General features: G+C 44.2%; 1 protein-coding gene across 2 annotated transcripts in view; it reads right to left on the bottom strand.

Annotated features, from left to right (window-relative positions):
• Positions 1-21396, bottom strand: part of GABBR2 (gamma-aminobutyric acid type B receptor subunit 2) — a 3493747-nt gene that overhangs the window by 287858 nt on the left and 3184493 nt on the right. For both annotated transcript variants that reach the window (XM_069219613.1, XM_069219614.1), the window contains exon 16: positions 19468-19650. In XM_069219613.1, the coding sequence (XP_069075714.1) occupies positions 19468-19650 (183 nt within the window). The remainder of the gene's footprint in view (positions 1-19467; positions 19651-21396) is intronic.

Here is a 21396-nt window from a genome sequence, read left to right as displayed (position 1 = left end):
GGCTGGCGGGAAGGGGGTCGGAATCCCCATGGCGGCGCTGCCTGCAGCGCCGCAATGGAGGATTCCTCAGGCCAGGGGAAAACCGGCGGGAAAACGCCGGTTTCCCTTTCCTGACCGCGGCTTTACCGCCGCGGTCAGAATTGGCCTGGATGCACCGCCAGCCTGTTGGCGGTGCATCCGCGGTCCCCGGCCCTGGCGGTCTAAGACCGCCAGGGTCGGAATGACCCCCATAATGTTCCAGGATAAACGTTTTGGTGGCCCTAGGCAACCCTTTGTCCAACAACCGCAATGAACAGTAACCTTGTGTATGTTAATTTAAATTTTCAAATGTGTGTTGGCGCATGGCTGCCATAACCCCTTTCAGAAGGCCACAGGGCATGCAGGGTCTGCTGATCCCATCTGTGGTGGTTTGGACCTTTTACTACTGATGTCCCAGGGCCCGACCTACTATGAATCCTGAGCAACTGGACCAGCAGGAAGACTAGCAGGCATTGATACCCAGTTCTGGTCACTGGCAGAACTCCTGCAGAGCTTCTCTCCTCACACAGCTGCCTGGCTGCTTGGCAGATGACAGATTTTGGGGTCTCATCTTCCTCTTCATATAGTCTTTCTTTTGACACCAAATGTGATTTGGAGTTTCAGTTTTTGAAGTTTTATGATGGGGTTCTGCTTCTTTTGAAGTTTACATTTCTAGTTTCTTCTTGCCTCTTGAAAGGCTGTCTGTGACAAGCTAATTGTCCCACAACACAGTTCATTGGAGTGAATGAGCTTATACCTCGATAGCAGCCATAGTGATTTTTGCATCAAAAGGTCAATCCTGGGCTTCTGGTTCTACTCTTCATGATTACCTTATCAAATCCAAATCCTCTCCTGGGATGCGTCCAGGCCTCTTCCTTGTAATCTATTCCTGAACCAAAGAGCAAGCTTTTGAAGTGTAAAGAGTGAGTCCATTCCTCCAGTTTGTGTCCCACCATGCGCACAGGAATGCAGCAGTACACAAATCTGTCTGGGGGAATCTCTCCACTCTTCATGTCTTCATCAGGCAGGCTTCGTTTTCTTAAAATAGAACCCAGGGTACAATTACAGGCTCACTTGAACTCAGTGTACACTCACAGCAAGCTTACTCTCCAGTACTGTTACCTCCATGAATTGTGCCACTGTAGACACACATAAATTCAGCACACATTATTCAGGCTGTGCAAATTGTTCGGTACTGTAGCTTTTCTGCATTGTACCAGGTTGTACTATTTGTAAATACACACACTCCCAGCACACACGCTCACCATGTGCATGGTGCACAACATTTCACCCTCCATGTATTGTACTTCACACAAGCACACATACACCCAGCACATGCTTTCCTTGTGCACCCACTGCACAGTACTACATCTCTTATGTAATTTGTTCCCAGCAGACATACATACACCCATCATTTTACTTTATTTCGGTAAGAAAAACATACCATAAAAGTACAATGCATATAAAGAAAGGTATGTAAAAAAGACACAATAAAATGAATACAATTTTTTTTAGAAAAAGAGTTAAGACCATAACAATATAGATATAAAAATATTTCTTACTTCAATAATATAAAAGACAACACCTCTGAACCCATGAAATGTCGACATATGTCATACACCAGGGTACAATAAATATACTTAGAGGAGGTCTGAATCTAAAAAACGGCCATCCAATCTTATTCTTTGGATCACTAATCTAAAATGCCATAATTGATCCCAAAGAAATTTTCCCACAAGATGAACTATATAAACAAGTAAGTCAAGTATGGAGAAGTTCTCTCAGCAAATAAACAGTTCCCAAAGACCAATCGTAACGAATGATATAAAAACAACACCTCTAGTACCACAGGATGACAACTAATTTCATACACCAGAGTACAATAAATATACATAAAAGAGGTCTAGGTCTAGATAGCCGCTACCCAGTCTTGTTCTTTAAGGTCACTAGTCTGATACGCCAAATTGATTCAAGGAATTTTGCTAGTGGATAGGCTATGTGTACAGATGGATCAGATTTAGAAATTCTCTCAACATGTAAACAGCTCCTGAAACCCAATTGTTTGCATAGGGGATTGACCCAAAGGACCCTCTGATTGTCATATGCATGGCATTGAAAAAAAACATGCGAAACGGACTCTTCATTCATGCATCCCATCGGACATAACTTTGACCCATCGATGGAACTAAGCCATTTGTAAGTTAAAGAGCACAGAGGGAGGGACCCTATTCTAAATCTGATAAAAAAGGTCGTGCGCAAATGGAGAAAATGCAGCATCCATGAAGGGCTCAAACTCGTAGTGGCATTTGGATTGCAAATAGCTATCAGACATAGACAGCGGCACAACCTCAACAAATTGGGCAGTTTGAACTTTAAGCCAAAAAGCGTCCTTCAATAACTGCGTGGCATTTTTGGGAATAGAAGAGGGGTACTTCCAGTAAGACCCCAAACCAAGGTGCGTTGGAGACCGTTCAACGTAAACACACCAATTGATTTTAGTATTGGGATAAGGAACTATCAAATTATGGAGTCCACATCTGAATGAAATGAGGACATCTGAGGACCATAGCCGAATCCAGAACAAGAGAGGCCTTAAGGCGGCGATCTGATCAATTGAAAAAAGATTTAAGTCCATTCGAATAGGCAAAGATGGAGTGCTGGAGGGAACTTTTAACAACATTTCCAAAAACTGATTTTCCGCCCTAGCCAAATTCACCAAATTGCAGTAACCCCAAAGCTCCACGCCACACAGAGCCCCCCCCCACCCCCAGGCTTGAGATTTATATATTTCGAGAGCGGGAGTCATAGCAAAACTGGGAGAGCTGGTAGCAAATCTCACAATGCCGCCCGCCCTTTGCTTCAGGCACATTAGTGATTTCTGACGATGAGCATGCCAGAAATGTGAGTCTTCTAGTTTTATGCCTAGATAGTCAAAAGAGCCCACTCTATCCAGGGTAAAACCTTCTAAATATACAGGTCTCTTCATTTTCTGCTTTTTGTCCCAAAAAAACATGTATTTAGTTTTGGCTGAATTAATTTCCAAACCGTGGTCCTTGCAAAACACCAAGAACCTTAAGAGCAGTTTTGAGAGATCCATGGCTGTTCGAGAAAGTAGCAAGGTGTCGTCGGCAAATAAAAGACATGGGAACTTGTGCCCACCCATACTGGGGACATCACCAGGGCAATCTAAAAGGTACGGAATGCAAGCATTAATAAACAGAAGAAACATGGTAGGCGCAAGGACACAGCCCTGCCTCACACCACGGGCCGTGGGAAATGCTGGAGTCAGATCGCCTGCAGGGCCCCATTGTACTTTGGCACACTTGCCAGAGTAAAGATCTTTGATTATATTAATCATGGAGCCCTGGACTCCAGCATTGCTCATAACCTCCCACAGCTTGGGGCGCGGGACAAGGTCAAAAGCGGATTTCAGATCGACAAAGGCCACGAATAAGTGGCCATGGTCTACATCCACGATCTTTCACTTTATAGTAATGAAGCGGAAGACCTGATCGATGGTGCTGACCCTCAAATCCTGCCTGAAGATGGCTTACTGCCTGATTAGTCACTATCCAAAGTTTCAGCCTGCCTAGCAGCTGGGAACAGAATATTTTTTGCAAATTATCTAGTAAGCTGATGGGTCTATAATTTGCTGGGAGACTTTTCTCTCCTTTCTTGTGAATGGGCACAATTATTGCCTCCTTCCAGGAGTCTGGATAGGACCTAGTTGCCAAGGCAATGTTCGATATCCTATTGATATACCGGGTCCATGTGGGCAAGTCTGATTTGTACAAATCCGAGGGGATACCGTCTGGTCCAGGAGCCTTCCCTGATTTTTGGGCACAGATTGCCAACTCTATTTCTTTTAGAATACGTAAACTAACCATACTTATTCTGCACAGCACTGCTCTATCCCTGTACTGTATCCCAGGCACACATGCATACAATGCAGAGTCACTACTCCTGTGCTGCACAGCACTCCACATCTACCTGATGTAGGCCAAGGGTGATTTAAACACACTGCAGCTGAACCTTTGAGAAAGAGAGTGAGCCTGTAGGCCTAACTCCAGAGGCACAGGGCAACAAGCAGTGGCAAGGCCAATAGATGGTGCCTCTATGAGATCTATTTGCTTTGATTGAGTGGATTAAAAAGGCATGGCACTGTGTGGAGTGGAGTGGAATAGTGTGGCTTGGAGTTGAATTCCGTGGCATTGTGTAGTGTGGAGCTGGATTGTGTGGCATGGAGTGGCATTGTGTAGCGTGGAGTGGAGTGGCATTCTGTGGCTTGCAGTGGAATCTTGTGGTGTGGACTAGAGTGGCACTGTGAGGCACTGAGTGGAGTGACATTGTGTGTAGTGGAGGAGAGTGATATTGTGTGAAGTGCAGTGGCACTGTGTGGTGTGGAGTGACACTGTGTGGAATTAAATTGTGTGGCATTGTATGTAGTGAAATTGTGTAGCATTGTGTGGCGTGGAGTGGTGGTATGTGGCGTGGAGTGGCATTGTGTGACGTGAAGTGGAGAGGCGCTGGGTGGAGATGAGTGGCATTGAGTTGAGTGGTATGGAGTGGCATGCCGCAAAGTACTTCAGCACCTCACCATGGGTAGTAAGCACTCTAGAAATACAATTCCGAGTAGCAGATCTAGCTACTCTAAGACCTCTCCTTTATTGGATTAGATTATGGACAACCCCCGAACTAGATATATATAAGACCGCATTACTCGATTTACTGAAATGCCAAAATGCTAATACTCTTCCCTGGATTCGCCATGTGGCCCATTGGCTTAGGCTTTTGGGCTTGGGCGACTATTGGGAAAATCCCCACAAATTAGAGAGACGGCACAAAAATGTTTTAAAGTTAACCTATTGGTCTTATGTTAAGGACAACTACATAATCCATAAATCCCATGGTCGCTTAACTAATTCCTTTACTGATATTAAATGGTCCCCAAAGTTTGAATCCTATTTGGATGTGATACCGGACTTGCAAGGCAAGAGCTTATACGCAAGGTTTCGTTTTGGCTCACTGCCCCTGATGTCATTGATTCATAGGTGGGGGTCGATTAATCTTCCCGATACATGCCCTGCCTGTGGCAGTATTTTTGAAACCATTGAGCATTTTATGTTCTTCTGCCCAGCCTATGCGATTCCGCGAACAAAATGGATCCGCAAGATTTGCAGGGACATGGGATTCAAGAATTGCTCCTTGGCTCTACGGGTTCTAAAAAGCCATAATTCAGCTGACGTAATTCTTTCAGTAAGTAAGTATTTAGCAACAGCTTGGCGCATACGTTGCCATCTTCAAAAAGTTATTTAAGGTCTTATCTCTATATAGGTAAGATTTAGAGCCATATGTGCAAATCAAGTTATTGTTTTAATATTTTACACCTATTTACAGACATGTATTTATTTATTTACTTAAGAATTATTATATTCTGTTTTATGTGCTTTTATGGTCATTGATGAACTAAGTTGATGATGAAGATGATCTGGATGAAGTGGGTTGGATAGGGCTTGGAATAGATTTTTCAGACATTATGTAGGTAATCATTATGTGTTTCTGCCATTTTAACACTAGCTTTAGCCATAAAGAGCTATTTTTTATGCATCTGTCTGGTACTCGTGCCATTTTAACATGAATCCGATAACCATTTTAAGTTAATATATAAGCTTTTTATCACACTGTGCTTGTGTCTTAACGACTTGACAGTGCTTAAATTTGCCAAATGATTGTGCCGGTAGTAGGCTCTCTTTGTTAAAGTATGCCATCTAAATTATTAAGGAATTATATTATTATGTAACATCAAATCAGTACTTTAAATTTTTACATCTTGGGTCGGATAGTTTGTATTTATCTTGATGATGATACCATCTGGGAAATATGTATTTTGAAATCACCCCATATTGTTTTAAGAGTTTTAAATATTTGTACTATTTTAACGTTATGAAGCAATTGTCTCAGAAACCCTGGTATCTAAATGTTAAGTTATGTATCGGGATCAATGGTGGATTATAGTAGGCCATTGCCTACAGAAGCTTTTCCTATTCTAAACCTTACTATTTTCAGCCAGTTTAAAAGTATAATGAAGAAAACGTACCTTTTTTGTACAATTTAATATGTAACTTTTATGACCTATGGTCGAATAAAGTATATGATGATGATGATGACAATTACAATTGAGTGGAGTGACATTGTTTTGAGTGAAGTGGCACTGTGTGGAGTGAAGTGGAATTGTGGGAAATAGAGTGATATGTGGTGTGGAGTCGAATTGTGTGGCATTGTGTGGAGTTGAGTATGGTTGTGGGCATTGTGTGGACTGGAGTAGAATTGTGTGGAGAGGAATTGTGTGGCATTGTGTGTAATGGAGTGGAATTGTGTGCACTGGGATTGTATGTCATTGTGTAGTGTGGAGTGGAATAGTGTGGCGTGAAGTGGAATTATATGATTTGGAGTGGAAATGTGTGTAGACTGAAGTGCAATTGTTTGCCATTGTGTGGAGTGGAGTGGAATTGTGTGGCATTGTGTTGCTTGGAGTGAGATTGTGTGGCACAGTGTGGAGTGGAGTGGAAATGTGTGGAGTGGAGTGGTACAGCATTGTGTGGAGTGGAACTGTGCATCATTATGTGGCGTGGATTAGAATGATGTGGCATGGAGAAGAATTTTGTGACGGAGAGTGGAATTGTGTGGCACTGTGTGGAATGGAGTGAAATTGTGTGGAGTGGATTGAAGTGGAGTGGCATTGTATGGGGTGAAATTTGTAAGGCATTGTGTGGAGTGTAACTGAGTTATGTGGCAGTGTGTGGTGTGCAATTGTATGGCATTGTGTCTCATGGAGTGTAATTATGTGGCACTCTGTGGCATAGAATTTTGTGGAGTGGAATTGTGTGGCATTGTGTGGGATGGAGTTGTGTGGCATTGTGTGCAATAAAGTGGAATTGTGTGGTGTGGAGAAGAATTGTGTGGCACTTTGTGGCTTTGTGTGGTACTGTGTGGAGTGGAATTGTGTGGAGTGGAAATGAGTGCAGTTGAATTGTTTGGCATGAAGTGGAGTGGAATTGTGTGGCGTTGTGTAGAGTGGAATTGTGAGTCAGAGTATATAGTGGCACTGAATGGAGTGGAGTGGCATTGAATGGAGTGGAATTGTGTGGTGTTGAATGGAAGTGTATTAGATAATAATACATTGCTATTTGTGTTAAAACAAGTATGTAGTTGTATCAATCTTCTTAAATATGTAAAGCGCCACAATGTCTAATCACACTATGTCCACAATAGCAAACTCAGAGCTATGATTTTCTGCAAAAACCCCTGTACTTGTTAAGGCACTCTGGTGTTCTCAATACATAGCTGTATTACTTCAAAACAAATCGTTGGTGTCAGCATATTCTCCTGCTAACTCCAAAACTTGCTCCCCAACAAACAAAGCAGAAGAAGAAAAATAAAATTATGCCAGGGACTTTTTCTGAAGGTAAGTAAGCAAGGTTTTGGTAACACCACCTACACTGCAATGCTAGTCACATTTTCAACCACGACTTGCTTATCATCAAATTAGTGCGATGCTTCAAAAGAAATGACAACAGCATGACTTTTGTATCCAGAAGACATAGGTGATTAGTACAGTATATGCCTTCTCAGAGCACAACGGGCTCCTTCAGATGCCACCACAATACGCGGGCATCACCATAGGATTCAACCAGAAAGGCCACACAGTCTTTAAAGAGGTTCAGAAAAGAAGTCGGAGAAGGGTTCTACCGTGTTGTCTTGTAAAGGAGGGATGAGAGGAAGGGATGAAAGGAGAACTAATAGATCGAGCAGAGAGATGGAGAAAAAAGAGCAGGAGTGGTGTGTGGAGGTAACGGGAGCCATCCTACGAGAATCACAGTCATTGTTACATGTTAAAGCCGCACCCTTAATTAGACCCTCCACTTTCTTCATCCCACTTAAAGCAGTGGGCACGTGTGACCTGCAAAGAGATCTATACAGAAGAGCGCAGTGCGGCAATGGCACCCAGACATACTAGATGGCCAGAGACTTGACAGTGATAGGCACTGTGCTGGGCGCACAGATAAGAGGCACACAGAGACAAATATGGGCAGAAGAGGCAGTCCTAGGCACACATACCGACAATGTTGCGTCACAAGCTTATATCCCATGCACAGCTCCTGCGGATAAAGGCGGCTAGACAGAAGTGCCTCGGAAGCCTACGTCCAGTACCGCTGGGTGGAGCTCAGAGGAAAAGTGGCTCCAAACCGGTCCAGCCTCCCCCACCACCCCGTGTGCCAGGCTTTGACCTTAGCTGACAGCGGAGTAAGTGACTTGGCAGAAGGGGTACTCTTAGCGCCACAAAGGGGCCACACAAAACAATGATAAACAAAGTCAATGAATGAGTGCATGAGATAGAGGAAACGTACTGCGTAACAAAGGCTCCGGTAGTCCTTAATGTTTGCAGATGGTGGGCATCCGGACTTATTTTTGTAGCCCAGTACTTTTTCATCATCACTCTTTGACCCACAGCAAGAGAAAAAACGAGAGGCAGAAAAGGGAGAGTGTTAGAAACGGGGTCTTTGGTTGACAGTCAGGTTACCCCCTGTTCAAGCAAAGACCCTCACTCTAGTCAGGGTAAAAGAGACTCACCCGCAGCTAACCCCTGCTTACCCCCTTGGTAGCTTGGCAAAGCAGTAGGCTTAACTTCAGAGTGCTAGGTGTAAAGTATTTGTACCAACACACACAGTAACTCAATGAAAATACTACAAAATGACACAACACAGGTTTAGGAAAATAGGAAATATTTATCTAAACAAAACAAGACCAAAACGACAGAATTCCGACATACACAAGTTAAGCTATGAATTTTTAAAGATTAAACTCAAAAATAGCGCTTAGAAACACAAAATGCTTCGATGAGGTGTTAACACGGCGTCGTTACAGAGTCATTCCCAACAATCCGACACCAGCGGCGCCGGACACAGAGTTGCGTAGACCCCCAAGTACAGTACCTTTGGTGAAGAGTGAAAACAAGTCGATGCGCGAAGTCGGGGATCGCGGCGTCTGTGCGAAACGCTGAATCTGCACACTTTGAGCGGCGTCGGTCACAATGTGGTGTGGCGACTTCCACGGAGTCGCGGACTTCAGCGGGGCTGCAGTGGCATTGGGCCTGTGCAGGTCGTTGCGTTCCAGCGGAGATCATGGAGATGGTTGCAGGTGGCATCACCGGATTCGGCAGCGGCGCCGGTCCGAAGTCGTCCGAAGTCGATTTCTTTGGATTTCCACCAGCTTTCCTTTCAAGGGCCCAGGGACTGGACAGGGCACCACTTGTCAGAGCAGGAGTCTCTCCAGAGACTCCAGGTGCTGGCAGAAAGAAGTCTTTGCTGTCCCTGAGACTTCAAAAAACAGGAGGCAAGCTCTAAATCAAGCCCTTGGAGATTTCTTCACAAGATGGAAGGCACACAAAGTCCAGTCTTTGCCCTCTTACTCTGGCAGAAGCAGCAACTGCAGGATAGCTCCACAAAGCACAGTCACAGGCAGGGCAGCACTTCTCCTCAGCTCTTCAGCTCCTCTCCAGGCAGAGGTTCCTCTTGTTTCCAGAAGTGTTTTAAAGTCTGTGGTTTTGGGTGCCCTTCTTATACCCAATTTCTCCTTTGAAGTAGGCCTACCAGGCCCCAGACACTCACCAGGGGGTCGGAGACGGCATTGTGTGAGGACAGCCACAGCCCTTTCAGGTGTAAGTGACCACTCCTCCCCTCCCTCCTAGCACAGATGGCTCATCAGGAAATGCAGACTACACCCAAGCTCCTTTTGTGTCACTGTCTAGTGTGAGGTGCAAAAAGCCCAACTGTCAAACTGACCTAGACAGGGAATCTACAAACAGGCAGAGTCACAGATATGGTATAAGCAAGAAAATGCTCACTTTCTAAAAGTGGCATTTTCAAACGCACAATCTTAAAATCAACTTTACTAAAAGATGTATTTTTAAATTGTGAGCTCAGAGACCCCAAACTCCACATGTCCGTCCGCTCCCAAAGGGAATCTACACTTTAATCATATTTAAAGGTAGCCCCCATGTTAACCTATTAGAGGGACAGGCTTTTCAACAGTGAAAAACGAATTTAGCAATATTTCACTGTCAGGACATATAAAACACATTACTATATGTCCTATCTTAACCATACACTACACCCTGCCCTTGGGGCTACCTAGGGCCTACCTTAGGGGAGCCTTACATGTAAGAAAAGGGAAGGTGTAGGCCTAGCAAGTGGGTACACTTGCCAAGTCGAATTTACAGTTAAAACTGCACATACAGACACTACAGTGGCAGGTCTGAGACATGATTACAGAGCTACTCATGTGGGTGGCACAACTAGTGCTGCAGGCCCACTAGTAGCATTTGATTTACAGGCCCTGGCACCTCTAGTGCACTGTACTAGGGACTTACTAGTAAATCAAATATGCCAATCATGGATAAACAAATTACATTCAATTTACACCAACAGCATATGCACTTTAGCACTGGTTAGCAGTGGTAAAGTGCTCAGAGTTCAAAAGCCAACAGCAAGAGGTCAGAAAAAATAGGAGGCAGGAGGCAAAAAGATTGGTGATGACCCTGCATAAGCAAAAAAGTCCAACAGAGAGTAAGGAAGCGAAAGAAAGGTAGTAAATTAGTGACAAAGTAAGGCAGAAGGGGTGAAAAAGAACCCGCAATGGTGAAATAAAGAGGCAGAGTGTAAGGTTGTGGAAGGTGGCATCAACACTAGGCAGCAGCCTTGTTGTTTGACAACCCCGACATTTTACAAAGTCGGCTCGAAACTAATCTTTTGGACACAGCTTTCCTTATTTATACATACAGTGGAGAAGGAGTGGGCAGAAGGAGGACGGAGGATGTAGTGATATAGCCAGAGCGGCCCTCTTCAGAACTGGAGCACAACATCCTGTGTCTCTGAGCAAATCACAAAATAGTCTCAGTGCTTAAAAAATAATGAATGTTACTTTGTGTAATGTAAGTGATGCTCATGTAAAATAAAACTCTCCAATGCCGTCAGGTCGAATCGCGCGGTAATAAAAATGCAAAAAAAGAAGAAATAGTTCCTCAATCACAGTGTGAGGAGCGGATGAGCACTTAAAATGAATCGATCTGTGCTTCGTCTGTACACCATAGATGAAAAAGGAAGTGATGCATGGCATGCACTGGCCAATTAGGAGATAGCACAAACAAGTGCAATTGATGCCAACAAATAATAAAGAATAGCGCCAACCAAATAGAAGACCGTAAAGACAAATGGCAATGATGCCAACAAATGGTAAAGAAGGGTTGGGGTGCAAGCCCTTTATTGTAACCAATACCCATCCCTATGGAAAGCACATGCACTGTTGGCATACAAGACCTAAAAAGTGATATGACGCGACCAGTGCTTGATGCATCTTAGTGCTTTTTCCCTAACTTTTAGCCCCTCTGCTGAACAATGTGACTAAAAGCCACTGTCAAAGGTGAGATCTATTGGCTTTGCCATTGCTTGACCTTGTTTAATTGTTACTAAAAGTATAACATATGAGGTGTGAACATGCTGCATACAGGCACAATAGAAAACATTGATGTCACAAATGAAAATGAGTTACTTACCTATAACTGCAGTTCTTCAGTATTGTTTTTTTAATCATAGACTCACATGCTTGAATCATTGCCTGTCATCGAAGTTGGAGTCCCACGGTACAATCAAGTCAATTTTAAACTGCATTCACTTTCAAAGTATAGTCACATCATTAAACAAGCATTTACAATGCAACGGGTCTCGCGTTTGCTCATGTTAGAGCTGATCGCGTTGTAAACTCCTAACCCGACTTTTCACCTATCGGGCAAAAGTGCATTTATGTACTTAACCTGAAAAAGTGAAATCAACTATGTAAAGTGTTCGACTTCTGCCAAGCGAGATCGCGCTCATAAATTAGAGAAAAAGAAGTCCACGAGCCCGATGGAAAACAGCGAGCCTTGCATGTTTTCTGTACTAGGTCGCTGCGCTCGAGGAGGGCTAGCCACCAGAAAAGGCATGACGTATGCGTGCCTTCGACTAATGAAAGCAAGCAGATTTTATTAGGCAAGCCCACGAACCAATAAAAAACACTGATGTGAAGTTGACAGGGCTCCGAGCCCTTTTCTAAATACTAAAGCGTCTTGCTGCGATACGCATGCGCCAGTGCATGCAACGCAGGCTCGACCCTAAAAAGACCTGAAGTTCAGCCAATCAGGCGACAACAACCTTTAGAACCCTTATCACAGAAGTTCCAGTCTCTCGGGTTTCTCTAAGACAAGAATGAGGTAGTGGTGAAGAGAAATAAGGAGAGCCTCTATGAGGAGGAGGGTGGGTGGCATGTCAATCTATGAAGGATACCAATATTGGAGAACTGCAGTTGCAAATAAGTAACTTATTTTCTTCTCCAGTATTAGATCTTTCATAGATTTTCTTGCTTGAATCAGAATATCAGCATCACAACGTTACGGCAGATGAGGGCAAAGAATTAGTTAGATATGCTCACCTTATTGAAATAGATGGTGCAATACTGCCTGTCCCACAGCTGTATCACTCTTGTCAGAGGATTATAGGCAGTAATGCTGCAGAAAGGTGTGTCTGCTGGACCATGCTGCCACCCAGCATATCTGCTGAATAGGCACACTAGCGAAAAGAGCCGTATTGGTGGAAACATCACTAGTAGAATGAGCCTTAACTTTGCATCATAAGGGCGTCCCTGCATGTCTGTGACAGAATTGGATAGTTGCTGCAATCGATCATGCTATGCTTTGCTTTGACACTGGAAACACTTTCCTTAGTGTTCCATAAGCCACAAATAACTAGTTTGTCATGCAAAGTTGTTTAGTTCTGTGTAAGTAGAATTTAATACACCACTTTACGTCTAGCATATGTAATGATATTGCCGTCATAGTCTGTGGATTGGGAAAAAAAATACTTAATATGATTGGTTCATTAAGGTGGAAGTCCGACTGGACTTGTGATATGAACCTTGGATTAGTTTGTGAGATTATTCTGTTTGGTTAAATTGCAAGAATGTCTCTGCAATTGTGAATGCTTGGATATCACTAATTCTTCTTGCTGACATTACTGCCAGTAGTAGTACTGCCTTCTATGTGAGTAATTTCAAGTCTGTTTTGTGGATTGGTTCAAACTGAGCATTCATTAATTGAATTAGGGCCTGATTTAGAGTTTGGCAGATGGGGTTACTCCATCACAAATATGACGGATATCCCATTGCTGTACTGCAATGCCATTTTATCCTATGGACATCGCAATATGGTGGACAGGATATCCTTCACGTTTGTGACAGAGTAACCAGTCTGCCAAACTGTAAATCAGTCCCCTAGTATTATACTGAGATGTAAAACAGGGGAAGGTTCCCTTACAGGAGGAAACAACCTGCAATGTCCCTTCAGAAAATGTTTGATTACTCTAACTGACCATAGAGAAGGTAGTTTACTTGACCTACAAAATCGGTATGTTGCTGCTAAACGCCCTTAAATAGATGTGTGCAATAGACCGGGCTTTTCCAGGTGGAGAAGATACAGTAAGATTTGTTCCAGCATTGATGTGATGGGAGGAACAGCTTTGTCCTGGGACCAGGGATAGAAATGTTCCCACTTGAGCTTATTTGTCTTATTAGTGGTATCAGCCCTTGCAGTTGAGAGGATCTCTCTGCAGTCTTCTGGGATATCTAACTGTGAATTTATTGAACTCAGAAGCCAGGCCGACAAGCGCAGTGATGTCGGATTGGGATGACATACCTGGCCATTGTTCATCGTTAGTAAAGTTGGTATGGGTGTCAGTTGAATATGATGTTGTTCTGAAAGAAGGATGTTTCTGTGAACCAGAACTGTACGGCCAATTTAGGAGCAACCAGGGTCATTTGACAAGGTTCTTTCTTTTGCGTGTTGAGAATTTTGGGGATTAACATGATTGGGGGGGAAAGTGTATGCAAAGATTTATGATCATCTGATTGAAAACGCATTCCCCAACGACCCTTCCAGGTGAAGCCAGCTTGCGTAGTATTGGCATTTCTGAATGACCTTAGTCGCAAACAGTTCCAGGTTTGGTATGTCCCAGAGATCGAAAATGTTGTCTAAAGTCTCCTGATTGATTTCCCACTCGCAGCAGCTGGTAGCTGTCCTGCTCACTGTATGCACTGAAACATTAGTTGGTCTGGGCATATGTTCTGCCTTTAGTGTTATTTGGTTGTGCAGGGCCCACTTCCAAATCTCTTGTGTTTGCTGTGACAGAGTTGATGACCTTGTGCCTCCCTGCTTGTTTATTTAGTGCATGCTGGTAGTATTGTTCGTGCGGGTTACCATGGACCAGCTTGCTATCCTGGGGAGGAAAGATAGTAGGGCCAGTGCTATGGCCTTGAGCAAGTTGATGTGCAGTTCCTTTTCTACGTTGTTCTACCTCCGACTGACTATCAGATCTTGAAGATGAGTGCCCCAGCCCTCTAAGGACACATCCGTTGTTATTGCAAGGTATGAGATTTGGGAAAGGACCATTAGACCCTTGGCAATGTTGCCACTCTGAGCCTGTCATTGCATGGGTGCTACCATGGTCAGGATAATCCGAACGATGTCGTTGAAGGACCCTTGAACTTGCACCCATTGCTTATCTAGCTCTTCCTGTAATGGTTACATGTGAAGCAGGGAATTGGAAATCAAAGGCATTTAAGAGGATTGCATCCCCAGAAATGACTAGTACGGTCAAACTGAAACTGATTTTGTTTTGCTTACCCGTTGCGCCAGTTGTGTATCCTGCTCTGATGCTCTTGTGACACGAATGCCTTGTTCTACATGGTATCCAGAACTGCTCCCAGGAAAGTTAGTGTTGTCACTGGAGTGGGAGAAAATTTTGGGGGTCATTACGACATTGGCGGGCGGCCATTTGGAGATCCCCGCTGGGCCAGCGGGCGGAAACCTGGTTTCCGCCCGCTGGCCCAGCGGGGATCACGGCCGCAACATAGGAGCCGGCTCCAAATGGAGCCGGCGGTGTTGCGGCCGTGCGATGGGTGCAGTTGCACCCGTCGTGCTTTTCACTGTCTGCACAGCAGACAGTGAAATGCCGCATGGGGCCCCCAGGGGCCCCACGACTCCCCGTACCGCCAGCCTTTTCCTGGCGGTTTAGACCGCCAGAAAAAGGCTGGCGGTCGGGGACTCGTAATCCCCTGGGCAGCGCTGCAAGCAGCGCTGCCCTGGTGGATTACATCCGCCGGGGCCATTGTGGCGGTAAACCGCCGGCCCCGGCGGTGAGGCCGCGGCGCTACCGCCGCGGTCATAATACGCCGGGAGGCACCGCCAGCCTGTTGGCGGTGCTCCTGTCGTTTTGGCCCTGCGGTTATAATACCGCCAGGGTCATAATGACCACCTATATCTTGTTGACTGTCGGACCCAGCTTTTTGAAGAGTGAGAGGGAGAGATAAGTATTTGCTATGGTCTGCTGATACGTGGCCACCTTTATTAACCAGTCGTCTAGAGAGGGGAATACCTGGACTCCTTTCTGTCACAAACGAGCTGCTCCTGGAGCCAAACACTTGGTGAAGATGCAGAGAGCCTATTTTAGTCTGAAGTGAAGGCCTTTGAATTGGTAGTGGGTGCCGGACACTTTGAACCTTAGGTATTTTCTATCTTTTGGGTGAATTGGCACATGGAAGTATACGTCCTGGAGGTCTACGGATGTCTTATGATCCCAGTGATTGAGGAGCTACAAAATATCTTGCATGGTACCCATGAAAAAGGATTGTTTTCTCAGGTATTTGTTGAGCTTCTGAAGATCTAAGATAGGGTGTAAGTCTCCTGACTTTTTCTGTACCAGGAAGAAACAGGAGTAGAAACCAATTCCCTTCTGAGTCTTCTATTGCACCTTTTGCCAGCATAACTGATATCTCCAGCATACGTTTTTTTCAGATGGGGAGGTGGTGCCCTTTTTGGGGGGACATTCAGTAGCTTGGTGATAAATCTGAGTCTGTGTCCTAGAGCTACGACATCCAGAACCGATCTGTTTCTTGTTATTAACACAATTGCGGGAGATAATCATATATACGGCCTCCAAGTTATCTGCTGAGGTTGTGGGGAGTAACCAGCACCATGGAAAGGTCACTATTTTTTGGCCAAGGCCCTGACTCTGGAAGGCTGTTTACCTCTTGCTGTTTGTTTGTATTGTTTGTACGCTGCTGGAGGTGGCTGTCTGTATTGCTGAGTATATTGCGAGTGATATTGACATAGAAAGGGTTGCTGCTGCCTGTATGATTGATATTCTCCACCATAAGAGAAGGAACCCCTTCCCCTGGCTCCTTGAAATGGCTGTTTGTGCATTTGTAGGGTGCCTAGTGACTTGGCCATGTCCGTATACGACTTGATGGTTTGAAGAGCATTGCCGACATGCTTGCTGAATAACTGTTATATGGCATATCCAGGATTTTGTTCTGGATTTTAAGTCTGAAAGATGTTGCCTTCAGTCAACCTTGTCTGCGTAGCACCACTGCTCCCATTAGTTGCCTAAATCTCATGGAGGAACCATCAATGGCACAGTCAATAATCTCTGCCGATGCTCTTTCTCCTTCCTGAAGAATTTTCTTGGCCTCGAGTTTCACATCCTCTGGCAGTAGGTCTTGGTACTGAGCCATATCAGACCACATTGGTCTGTCATCTCTCCGTAAAATCGCAAGGAAGTTGGGCACTCTGACAGTGGTAACTGCCATGGTGGAAAGGCACCTGTTGTTGTTGCCCAGTGAGGTGCCCCTCCCAATCAGGTGGTGTTGTGATAGGTGTTAATGGACTTCTTGAGCGCCGCTGGGCTGCTTCAGTAGTAACGGAATCCGGCTTAGGGTGGCTGACTAAGCATGCTGGGGAATCATCTTATGCCTTATGTTTCTCATCCAGTCTAGGCAGCACTGCTGCCACCGTAGCTGGATTTTGCATTGCCTTGATGCCTTCCTCCCAAATGAATCTACAATCTAGTGGCCCTTATAGATTTTTTTGTTGACTCCTTGAAATTGTAGAGAAAGCAATCAGACTGCTTGGTGATCAGGGGAAGCTAGAATATTTTTGCTGCCCTCTCCATGATGTTCTGAAAACCATCAATGTAGTCTGGTGGTGAGCCTACAAGTAGAGCCTTACGTGGGGACAGTGTTGGAATGAAATAATCATTCCACTCATTGGGTATGAAAGTGCAATCCCTTATTTCACCCTCTTCTCTGTCCTCATCTGAGGAAGGTGGATCGTCCTCTGGAGGTTCTGCTAATCTACTTGCTAGCATGGATAGAGGAGTTAATGGCAATGGCAATGACAAAGTATGTGGCCAAGCAATCAGCGTCCGATCTTGTGGACATAGGATGGATGGTGGTGGTTGTGGTGGAGGAGCAGAGGCTGCTGGATCAGGGAATCTTTTGTAGTAGTCCTGAAACATATGCTGGAGATTGTTGATTGACTCCAGTGGCATTTGTATGGAGTGCCCCTGTTCCTTTTGACCATAGGCAGCGTAGTCTTCGTCATAATGTTCGTGTTCACCTGTGTAAACCTGGCCCCATAGTACCGGTCTTCTTCATCATCCTCCTAGCATTTTATGTAGACTTCAGAGGGACTATGTGCTTCCCCAAAGGGGCCTTCATCCTCTGACTCGTCGTCGTCCAAAAAATGTGCAGAAGGGAAAGGTAGAACCTTGCTAGATTATTTATGCCCTGGCAGTATTGTTTCTGTAGGTGATTTTGTTTTTAGTGAAATGATTGATTGAGGTACAGTGGTGTCAGTGGCATTTTCGCCGACTATGCCAACGTCTGCAGTATCATCTACGTAACATATGTTGGCAATGCCATTGTTGAAGGGTCCCTCAATAGCATTGTTGTCAGGGCTCTCGTCGGTGTTGTCTTCAACAGTTGACGACGGCCACATTGACAGCGTCACAGTTGTCAATGATGTTTTCATGACCTTCATCAAGACCTTCTTGGTCAATGGTGCGTCATTGAGAGACGTGATAATCATCACTGAGCTATAGGCAATGACGATATTAACATGGGAGAGGCTGCAGACGAGAATGTAGCTTTAGCCGTGGTGGCAGTCACCACCAATGGTGTCTTTGAGAAGCAAACTGCAGCTGCAGTCACCGCTTTTAATGGTTTTGTCATCAACAGGAAGGATTTTGATGTCATTTTAGTTGTATGTTCCTTCAGAGAAGGAGTTGCAGGCTCTGAATGAACTTTCTCTGAGTAGAATGTTTCCTTTTTAGAAGTATGTGGGCGCTCCTCATATTTTTTAGAATGTCCGGAAGACTCATGATATGTTTTCCTAGGAGCCTTTTTAGGTGATTTTGGAGGCATACTTTCAGGAGATCTATTCCTCTTGCAGGATTTTATGTCCTAGGGCAGACATCACTATCTTCCTCAGACAAAGGGTTTTCTTTAGATTTTAGTCTCTGCAGCCAAATTAATAATCTTCACTCTCTGTCTTTGAGAGATTTTTGTGAAAAAGTGCCACATGCCTTACAGTCCTTATGTTTCAGGATGGAGACAGTAGATGCACTCCTTGTGTGGATCCTCAGAGTGCAATCCTTTTTGCCACATGGTACACATGGCCTGAACAGTCCCTTTTTGGTTGGTTCTGTCATTGTAGAGTAGGTAGAGTGTGGAACAGTAGAAATAAATCCTGACCCGAGGAGATTACCTCTCAAAAGTTGAGTAGACTGTGCAAAAACTGAGCAGAGCTCAGAAAGACTCCCACCACATGATGTGTGGTAGAAAATCTGAGAGACAGGAGCCTCTGTGGTGAGGGTTCTAAAGGGTGCTGTCGCCTGATTGGCTGGCCTTTGGGTCTTTTTTAATTATGTAAATAAGCTAATAAAATGAATGTCTTTAATATTAACCTCTATGTAGGTTTTTTCACTATTGCTTTATATGGTACTGTGGGACTCCCACTTTGATGACAGGGAATGATTCATGCATGTGAATCTACAAAAGACCCAATATTGGAGAAATACCATATTTCTATTCACCATTTCTATGGTAGAAAAGCTTCCCTTTGCACTAGATTGCAAAAAAAATCCTATTTGGCATTGAAACAGACATATACAATTGATTATATATGGGGCAGGGTAAATCAGGCTATTATTTTTGACAGCAGTAATGCAATTGTTTATGATTTCTGTTGCCTTTTATAGAGGTGAAGTTTCAATGAAACTCAAATGTCTAAGCCATTATAGTTGATAAGGATGTAGATTGCTCTTAACCGCTTTCTGTTTTCAAATTCCACCATTTTCTTTTTACAAAGTATGCAGATGAGGTATGTGGGTCATAGGTTTAAGGGACGCAGCGATTACAGAATTACTTTTTTATGACTTTCAAACTGTGGAAACTTCTAGAGAATATCTTGCAATGGACAGAATATCAAGGAATTGTTTTCTCAGCCAGGTGAAAAAATACACATACCTCCGTGATTTTCATCCTTAAGCGATGATTCTCTGACTGCAGCCCATCTAGTCGAGATGTGCTGGCCTGATTCACGCTGGTGACGGATGTCGATGTTTTAGAATCTTCTTTCTTTTGATTTTGGGTAAAATGAAACCTTCTGTTCTGAGTCGCTGCATCAGGATTCGTCCTCAGTGTAATTAGCTGTAACATATAAAAATGAGACAGAGATATCGTTGACACTGGCATTTCAATAGTGTGCTACTTTTAATAATCTAGATTTTCTAACACAGTATTAATGTTTTGATGCTCTGCTCTGGGAATCAACTACAACCAACGTGTTTTGGTTTATGATCCCCACTACCAGCTTTGCAATTTTAAAGGCTGGAATATACCAACATTAGTTTGACTTACAAATCAATTAGTGTGTATTCCATGCTTAGCTTATGAACAAGCATCTATGAATTCAAAGCACAACCATTTTGTTGTTATGTATGTAGGTTTCTATTCCACATACTCAGACAAAACTTGAGGAAATGTGCCACCTCCTTGAGAAAACTCCTCAAAAACTGACAGAGGTGACCACTTTCTGACCGTTGAGATCTGAGCATGAGACATTCCATTTCAGTGGATTGGCACGTTGTCACTTATCAGCATGTGAATGGTGTGGGAGTTGTGTAGACCTCATGGACTCCAAGCATCCTCTTCCACTCGCTTCTTTGTTATGGTGATGAAAGCCTACTTGGTGAACGGTCATCCATAGCAGTCTGATCCCGGCATATGTCAGAAACTTTTGAAGAGCCAGAGTCACAAACCTCATGCCTGGTCCCGTTCTGGTTTTCTGGCACCACAAGCACCTTTTTTTAAATAGAAAAAATGTCTGGGTGGGCCCTTCAGCTAAATGTTTTTCTAGGCACTACTCTATAATTAATTTTAGAAACCTAATTTAAGTTTACAATGTATTATTCTGTGATAAGTTGTCTGTTACTAAGTGAAGCAATATCATTGCTCTACCATTGTGCTATTTTTACCAATCCTCGGGTTTGGTGATGCTGTCACTGTTTTTAATAAACTGACATTGCCCCATAGCGAAACACAAGGCCAGTTGTAGTTGGTAATGACACTGTTTTATTAGATAGATTTGTGGCCTTACAGAATTTCATTGACATGCACTGACTTGAGCCATTAGTAAACTCAGTCCCATTAAGCAAATCTTCATCTTTTATGACCAATTAGGTAGCACACTTCCTATTGGTGACTCACTGCATAATTCCAATTTGACCAACCTGATTAGTTGGAACATTGCAGGTATGTAATCAAAGTGTAAACAGCCTGATTGGGTTGATTTGACTGACAAGTATGATATACTTTTATTACAGGGATTTTGGACTACTACCTCTTTGCTAAATGATCGTTTCATCTGTTTTTCAGTTCCAGGTATTCCATCAAGCTCAGGCACAGCCAAAGAAGGCCTTACAGCATGACTTAAATTGTCTTTAATACAGTGTGTCCAAGATGGTGCCTGTGTAGGAGCCTTTCCTCAGAGTTTTTCCATGCTTGCTAGGTCACACGCAGCTCGGGGACCTTCAATAGCATAATTTACAGCCCAAGGAGTGCATAAGACCGCAGACCGCCGTCAGGGCCCCTGCCACATTTGGGAGAGACCCCCATTCTTGAACTTCAAGTGGCCGCCCAACAGCTCTCTTCAGTAAGATGGTGGCCACCCCATGTGGACTCATATAGGCCCGCCAATAATATACAGAGCGCTCACTGTCACTGCGGCAAGGGGAAGTTCCAGTCAGCTGACCAGAGGAGCAGCTGGTCATCAGATTGCCCACTCAAGCCCGTAGCAGACTGGAGAAGGTGTGTGGCGCTTAAAAGCAGAAGGGAGGTGGGGAGTGCACCCAGCCCTGTAAAACAGACTGTTGTAGGCTGTGAGGCAAAACAAGT

This window comes from Pleurodeles waltl, chromosome 2_2 (genome assembly GCF_031143425.1).
Source record: "Pleurodeles waltl isolate 20211129_DDA chromosome 2_2, aPleWal1.hap1.20221129, whole genome shotgun sequence".
In the NCBI taxonomy this organism is placed as follows: Eukaryota; Metazoa; Chordata; class Amphibia; order Caudata; family Salamandridae; genus Pleurodeles; species Pleurodeles waltl.
Note: the sequence above shows the minus strand (reverse complement) of the source record. Positions and strands in the feature narration are given on the sequence as shown.